General features: G+C 31.4%; 1 protein-coding gene across 2 annotated transcripts; it reads right to left on the bottom strand.

The window, feature by feature from the left end:
• Window positions 1–226: 226 nt before the first annotated feature.
• LOC105287223 (cytochrome P450 4C1-like) lies at window positions 227–7,725 on the bottom strand. 2 transcript variants are annotated; one of them, XM_026975474.1, is made up of 13 exons: window positions 7,695–7,725; window positions 4,613–4,843; window positions 4,249–4,358; window positions 3,929–4,019; window positions 3,380–3,565; window positions 3,049–3,145; window positions 2,751–2,853; window positions 2,327–2,417; window positions 2,119–2,225; window positions 1,722–1,790; window positions 994–1,162; window positions 537–716; window positions 227–470 (listed from the first exon to the last, which is right to left on the bottom strand). In XM_026975474.1, the coding sequence occupies exons 2-13, from the start codon at window positions 4,770–4,772 to the stop codon at window positions 295–297; spliced, it is 1,539 nt and encodes a 512-aa protein (XP_026831275.1). In that variant the 5' UTR covers window positions 4,773–4,843; window positions 7,695–7,725; the 3' UTR covers window positions 227–294. The 2 variants fall into 2 exon arrangements, with proteins under 2 accessions (XP_026831275.1, XP_026831276.1); XM_026975475.1 differs by lacking the exon at window positions 7,695–7,725 and having other exon boundaries at window positions 4,613–6,018.
• Between the last annotated feature and the right edge of the window lie 603 nt (window positions 7,726–8,328).

Genomic DNA, 8,328 nt, shown 5'->3' with positions numbered 1-8,328 from the left:
AATGGTGCATATGAAATGTGAAATCTTGAAATGATTTTAAAACCTTCTTGAAAGCTTTCTGTATTAATCGGTGCTGTATGGGAAAGTTCTCAAAACAGCAGTATTGCACTATTTGAAGAAATACCTGATTTATAAGCATAAAACAATTTCCCTAAATCAATAAGTAAAATTCATTTCCGACTTTATATTATGTATCCTGTGATATTGATAAAGTAATGCAATAATGTCCGTCTAACAAATTCGTCATTTCTCATCATATATCAATGTTTTAACACCGATATAATTCGCATTCCGCTATAATAGTTGAGTACTTTCGATTGGGACGAATTTTACGCGCATCGGTTGTTTAGAGCGCATAATTATAGCCATTAAAAATTGAACGTCTTTCAAGTAATCGATGGGCTCCAAGTAAAAGTTGTGCACCAGGGTACTAATTACAGTTTTCAGCTCCATCATGGCGAATCGTTGACCTGTTATGAGTAAACGCGTTATAATCTGCTTTGTACGCAACAAGATATTATAATCTCATAGATTACCTATGCAATTCCGCGAACCAGCGCTAAACGGTACATAAGCAAAAGGATGACGATTTTGCACCAGCTCTGGCAAAAATCTATCTGGATCGAACACCTCTGGATTTGGCCAGAAATCAGGATTTTTGTGAAGATTTATAATGTCCATAATCACATCTACTCCAGCAGGTACCAGATACGATTCTAAAAATAGCATAACAGAGTAAGATTACAGATTATAATTCCAGCAATGACTGTATTATATATCAAAGAATCTTAGTTTTGATAAATTTTCAGTACAGTAACGATGTGATAAGGAGTGTTATGCGAACAGTGAAAGCACCGACACTTTTTTGGAACAATATTATCGTGAGTTTCCATTATGGCATGAAACACTTGATTTCTATGTTACAAATCTTATTTTCTTTGCTTATGATACGAAATATATAATGTATGAGATTATTAATTATTAACTACTTACGTAACATTACATCTTCCTCTAACGTTCGTGCTATGATAGGAACACTAGGATACAATCTCATCGTTTCTTTCAAACATCTCTCTAGGTATGGCAGATTCTGTAACGCTGTCATAGTCAGTTTTCCTCCGTTTTCTTCCATTACAGCATTGACTTCATTTCTGACGCGATCCTACAGTCATAAAACAGATTTTCGTACAGTGAAGTTTAGATTATATGACTATTTGTATAGTTAATTATTAAGATAAAAACACTACAGGATGTAGTACACTATTCTAGACCTAAAACAACACTTCACTTCACTTAACTGTGAAAGCGGAGTGAAGGAAACGATTGAATTTAATTAATTGTCAATTACAAAATAAATCTGGTGTATTTACCAATCATTTGACTTTGTCATTGCAATAGTAATTTTCTTGAGATTCATAAAGACCTCAATTAACGTATGTAAGTTGTTGACAATTTGAGTATGTTTTGTTCTTGTATTGTATTCATAACGGAATTTTTGTTTTTGTAATTATTTTTAGATTGTATTACTTGAAAAGGACCAGAATCCTGGTTGAAACGTTGTAAGGGTTTAATTAAACTATTGCCAATATATGGTCGAATAAATAAAACTATTTGTTTTATTATTTTGTAATTGATATATATTGATTGGCGAAGAAAAAGAGTTATTGTACATGTTAATTAATTGTGTTTATTCTAATTCGATACTTCATTATAAAAAATACCTGCACGTCCTTATGTTCGGCTAACAGTAATATAGCGAAGGTCAGAGCCGCTGATACGGTATCATGACCCTATAAAAAGAAAAAATCATGTTTTTTTATTCATTTATCATATATTTCGGTGATAAAAACAGAAATATTATATACTTAATATATGAATTTGAAATCCGCGTGTATTACATCTGTCTGTTTAGAGAACTTCATGTAGAACTTTTTTGCATCGTGTTTTTTTAAAAATTAAAAAGCAATTACTATTTTCTAAGGAAATGATTTTTTGAAACGTAGTGAGACAATTGAGATATAGTTATGACAATTCTTGCTTATTTTACTCGGATATCCAATTTATTCCGCACGTCTTGTAGTATTTTCTGAAAAACGGAAATGAGGTGAAAACGTTTACTTCAAACACGAAGGTGTCAACTTCTTCTCTGATGTCCGAATCGCTCATTTGGTTATTATTGGACGCTGCTATCATGAGATCCAACATGGCAAGCCGCTTCTTTCGGCCTTAAACAAGTAGGACAAATGGATTGAGCTTTAATCAAAACTTCTGTTAATACAATAACTAATACAATAACGGAAATATTGCGTTTATTCTATGTACTTACTTCCTATCATATCATTATCTTCTGCCTCATTTTCAAAATTTAGATATCGTCCACCAGTTGATTCGTGATATCGTTTTCTTTCTGCAATAATCTGCAACAAATGATCTGTTGTAAAAATGCGTTCGTTATTCATCGCTCGTTAGGAGGTTATCGGCAACATTGAAATTTTCATTCAAACATACATATATTATGTTACTATAGATTATTACTTCACCAGCAAAGTATTAAAATTGCTAATATTGATAGTGATTCATCGATTAAATCTGGCAATCATCTCGTCTAGCGATTCATCTTGATCGATGAATCACTACATTATTAGTAATATATTATGTTACTTATATAAAGTTTTTAAAATCTTGCTGGAAATAATTGTGTAATTTACTCAAGAACTCTCACAATTTTATGTAATAATATTTATACTCACTTTTTCCGTAAAACCGTGTAGTATTTTCAAACATTTAACTTGTTCTTTATATTTTGACGAGAACCAGAATAGTACATCACTCCTATACCACAGACGTACAATTCTATACGCAAAATATAATCATGAGAAATATATATGAAATACATATAAAAAGAAATATATAAACTTTTTGTTTAAGTGTTTTATAGCTATTATATCACTAAAAGTTTCCGTCCACTTTGCTATAATTTTTATTACGTATGTATCTGTATGTTAGAATAAATTTGTTTTTTAAGTTTACTATTAATTCCACAATTACTTATGAAGTAATATTTCAGCTAAAACACGGAGTGCCTTGCGATAGCGCTCTTGTTCAGCCGCGTCCATGTTTTGCAAGGAAGTACCCATGGAAGTTTCTGCAAATTTATGAGTTAAACAGTTTTTTAGTTTAATTCATTAATTTAATATATGTATAATATATTATACGTTATTAACAATATTAGAGTCCAGTGCTGTTTACATATGACAAAACACAAACGCTTCATTGAATACTTTCTGAAGAAAATTCTTTTTCCTAACAAACGTATAATTAGAGATCAAGGCAGACCTTTTTCTTTCTTTTTCTAGAATTATAGATATTTTGTTTTTACCACATATTATATTCAAAGTATAGTAGCTAATAAAAGACTGTAAATCCTGAACAGTCGAATCTTCCATATCTTTCAACGATTTTGTCATACGATTGCTTTCCACAACCATAGTATCAAAAAATTGTTTTATTATATTAAAATGGAACGCAGGCGTTAGTATCTTTCGCCTTTCTTGCCATTTAGCTCCTGAAATAAAAATAAGATGACATTTGAAATATTTAAGCGATATTTATATCAATACCAAATAGAATATCAATAACAAATTCATCCAATTATTAAAGTTCATTATTATTAAATGTACACGTATATATAAAATATTTACTTTTTCATAAATCTGTTTTTTAAGATAGTGTAGTAAATATATAGAAATGCAAACACAAACACACACACACACACACACACACACACCGCATGTGAGCCACATGAGCATTCAATAATACAAAATATATTTTTGCATAAATTATTAAGAAGAAGTTTGTGTGTGTACATGTGTATGTATATATATTTATACAGTAGATCCGAAAAATAGTTTTAGGTCTATTGCGGTACCTTTACTAATGAGGAGACCGTTTCTTAACCATGGATGAAGTAATTTGTACCCTATACCTTTCGTGATATATTTCGTACTGTTCAATATCGTCTAAAACCAGAACCCAGATTAAATAATGATTTTCATGAAACAGAGCGAGATTCAAATAGTAAAATATAGGGTACGAGTTCTGCAATAAGTTCTTTAGAAAATTTGTACTTCAGCAAACATTGAATCGTTCATACAATTCTTATTTATGATCATTGATACGAAAAGTAGTTTTGGTATCCGAAAGATTTTATATAACAAACAACATCAATCTACAATTTATTTACTTTACCTGCATGTCGTGCGGATTCAGAATGACGACGTAACCGATGATGAAGTACCAACCTTTATAAATTCGACGATATATTTTAGAGCGTACCGCAAAAAGGTTCCACATAGCTTCTAGAATATTAAGAATACAAATTTTAGAAATCGAAAATAATAAACCCATCTGACACCAAGCATATGATTTTAGTGCTCAAGTGTATGTAAATTCAGAAATTTATGGAGTGCAGTTCAACTGCTGAGAGGCTGAATTCAAAAAGTACTGTTACTGCCGAAGCATTAGACAAATACGTCCACTCAACTATCTATTATATATTACACTGATAAATAATTTTTTGTCAGATTAAAAACGTATAGAAACTTTTACTTGCCTTGTGAAGAATTAAGTAGTATTTTGAAAATATCACCAACAATTGGCAACATACGTGGTCCCGGAATAAGATTGACAAGCCGTCTGAACCTTGCAAGATGGATAACGTAATAATATAAAAATGCAATAACTGCACATGACAGTAGTACGCCAACAATCATCGTTTAATGTAAAATGGTGTCCAACTTCGTTTCGTCTTTTTCGATTCTTTCAGGTATTAATTATGTAATATCTGTAACAAGTAATTATGGCTTCCGAATTTAAGTGTTGTAATAGTTTCGAAAAGTTTTACGTATTATACAGAATGTTACCTAACATTAACTCTTAAAATATCTCTTTCCTTTCTCACCAAATAAAATACGTGACAATGAAATTATAGACATTTCTTCAATCAAAAGAGACAAATATTGTGATCTCAACAAAACTTTTCTTTGGAGATACTTTTTTTAAAATTTCAATGTAATCGGTAGTTTTTTAATTGTATTATACATTTTTATGCGTTAATTAAGATCAAAATGAATTCAATGTTCCATAATAATATGAACTTTAAATGATCCGAAATCAAAACGTTTGTTAAAAGTAACGTACAAAACATTTCGAATACACCTGATGCCTGATAAGTTTATTTTACAGATGTTGAAAATGGCGATCGTTTATGTGTATACATTTTTGTAGTCGAACATTGAAAGAACTCTTAAAAAAAAAGAAAAGCTGTTTCACACTGCTTTTCTTGTTATAACATGGCTATAGACTTCGTTTTTTAATGTTCTCCAGAAAAAATAGTCGAGGTATACAGGCCCGACTGTGGAACATTTCTACTTCGCTCTATCCATCGCGTACGCTTTTTCGTCTCTACGCTTCACAGTGACTCTAAATATCTATAGTTCTTTAGATATCAGATATACAACATTTTTAGATATTTCTGGTACTCACGGTTATTATATCTTTCTGCAATGGAATGCAACATTCTAAATTTACATAAGAGGTCATACTGATATCGTGTAAGTAGTAGTAAGTAAAGATACTTGTACACGCTGTGATAATACATTGTCGATATCACTGTTGCTATTACAAAATGTTTGTGAACTTTGTTTTCCACCGAGCTCGATGAATTTTTTTATGGTTATGATTGAAATCCCTACTAAATGTCTATCAACTACAAACGAAACGAAACAACTACAAACAATTCTGAAAAAGACAGCGCAAGCGGATTCGCAACATCTCAACAAATAGAAAGTTAGCTTATTGCAATTTGTTTAATTGTTTATATCTTTTAATGGATAAAACTACAAACGAAATTATTGTTACTACAAACAACTAAAAATGTAATGCTTATTATTTTCTATATTAAAAAATTAAGTTTTTAAATGTCGGGTGCTACCCAGATAGCATAAAAATACCAGAAATGTTCTAAGAACGTCCTACGAACGTTTGAACATTCTTTGAACGTTCTTAGATTGTCTCTGGAACTTTTGTGTTATCTGGGTAGGTTCACATAGCTGCGTCAGTCTATATTCTTTATTCAATATCTTTATTTAATAGTCAGTGTATATTATTCAATATTTAGTGTATCTTGTTTCAATATTCAGTGAGCACTAAAGATAGAAGACGCTCGTGTCGTGGCGAGCGTCAACTGAAATGTACTCAACGTATCAGACGCAATGTGAATTCTCCATAATCTAACGTGCCTATAATGTGAACGCACCTTGACGGACAAACTCGCTTTGCTTGTGTGCGTGCGAGCATACGTACGTGAGTCTGAAACTTCTTACTCTGATGGAACTTAAGGAAACCGGAACGTCACAATTCTAGCATACGATTACGATATCTCAAGATAGACTGCACCAATCTTATTCAAATTGGTCGCAATCGAAAGCTTGCATCCACATTATGTTATAAAAGTGCCGTTTGATTTTTTATTTACGGCTTTAGATCCTGAGATATTTTAATCGAAAGTTTGTTTGACGCGAAATTCCGGATAAGCTATACGGTAGCGCCTCGACGATGCCGCGCCAGTGCCGTATCAAGCGGCTATTTCTCATGCGGCTATTTATTTTTTTATGTACTTGACGTCGCGACGCTACCGCGTCGCTTGACTACATTAACAAGACCAAGTAATTTCTCTGATTGACCACAACTGGTAGTTTATTAATTAACAATTACGCAACGTTTCGGCTAAAAGTTCAGGCCCTTATCAAGTGAATATTCAGATAGTCATTTCCTAAAAAAAGGAAAGTTTTTTTAAAAACATTCATAAAAATAAAAATAAAAATACTGATAATAATCTAAAAATACATGATAACTTACTGGCTGAAAATGACTAACTAATCTACAGGAGCAAATTTAAGACTACCACAAGCAACTCTGACCAAACAACTGAACTCAAGAAAAACAAGTCGCTAAGAATATCTCAAAATATGATTATAAGCATCAGGCAGGTTATCCGTGTCATTTTTCTACTACGTTGTTGTGAACATGTTATCAATCTTATAAAATCTACAATGTCATAATCAATTGAGAAAACAATAACGATATGCTTATTTATAATGATATACCTATATATCTTATTATGAATAAATGAATAATATAAATATAAAATATCGTCATATTCATTATCTGAAAAATACATTTATTATGCATCTGTACTTGAAATTTCGTGGCAAATTTTTCCCAAAAGCTTTGGCTCAAAGTTGAAAATTCATTTTATTATCATTTTAGTATCATTGAATTTTTCTTGATTTCAGCTAACATATAATGCACATATTTTTATAGAGAATATATTTTTAAATAGACAAGAAGTTCATCTATACTCTGACACTTATAATTTGATCATAAAAAAAGTAAAGTATTGTAGACAAAAATTCCTTTTATTCATTGAAATAAGTCATTGCCAAAAATATTTTATATGCTACTTTTAATTTGGAAACTACAACATAGGTTTTGGATAATTAATTGCATAGTACAAATATATAATACAATAAACAAGATATACGAGACTAAATGAAGCTAACTTAATGTAAAATAGAATTATATATATAATAATATAATAAGTATACAGACGCAAATATATATAGCAAACTTACATAGATTTTAAATATCCCAACTTTTCTTCTTGAAAAACATAAAAAATAAGTCGTCAAACTTCTTTCTTTCAAGAAATATAACGATGCTTGCATACTAATATGATCTTACTTTTTGGAACCGCACTATATGATTGCAATTTCTACAATGAATCAGTTATTATTCTTATCAGTGACAAATTGTTTTAAAACAGTCGCCGCTGAGGAACATGACATGTTGCACTGCTGCCGCATTACTGACGCAGACAGATGGACCTTATGACTTATATACCCAGATAGCAAAATCTGAGCAAACAAATTTCGAGCAGTGCTTGCTACAAACTTTTGATACCAGAAAGGCAACGAAGCAAGATCTGTTTTCTGGAATTATGTTGTCAAATTGCTGCCAGAAGTGTGACAGAGCTTGCTGTCAAGCAACACGAGCAGATTTGCAGCAAAAACCGCGCAAAGCCTGCGCTCATACCTGACAAGAGATTGGCGCCAGAAACCGAGCAGGGTCTGCGCGTAAAACTTGAGAGCAGATTGATAGCAAACACTGAGCAGACGCTGCACCCAATCAGCTGTTTAAATGGCTTTTATATATGACCTATATACAATATATTCCCAGTAAGCAAGAAATATTAATCTAACGTTTTGA

The sequence above is a fragment of the Ooceraea biroi genome, chromosome 2 (genome assembly GCF_003672135.1).
Source record: "Ooceraea biroi isolate clonal line C1 chromosome 2, Obir_v5.4, whole genome shotgun sequence".
In the NCBI taxonomy this organism is placed as follows: domain Eukaryota; kingdom Metazoa; phylum Arthropoda; class Insecta; order Hymenoptera; family Formicidae; genus Ooceraea; species Ooceraea biroi.
This window is presented reverse-complemented; position numbering and strand designations above follow the sequence as displayed.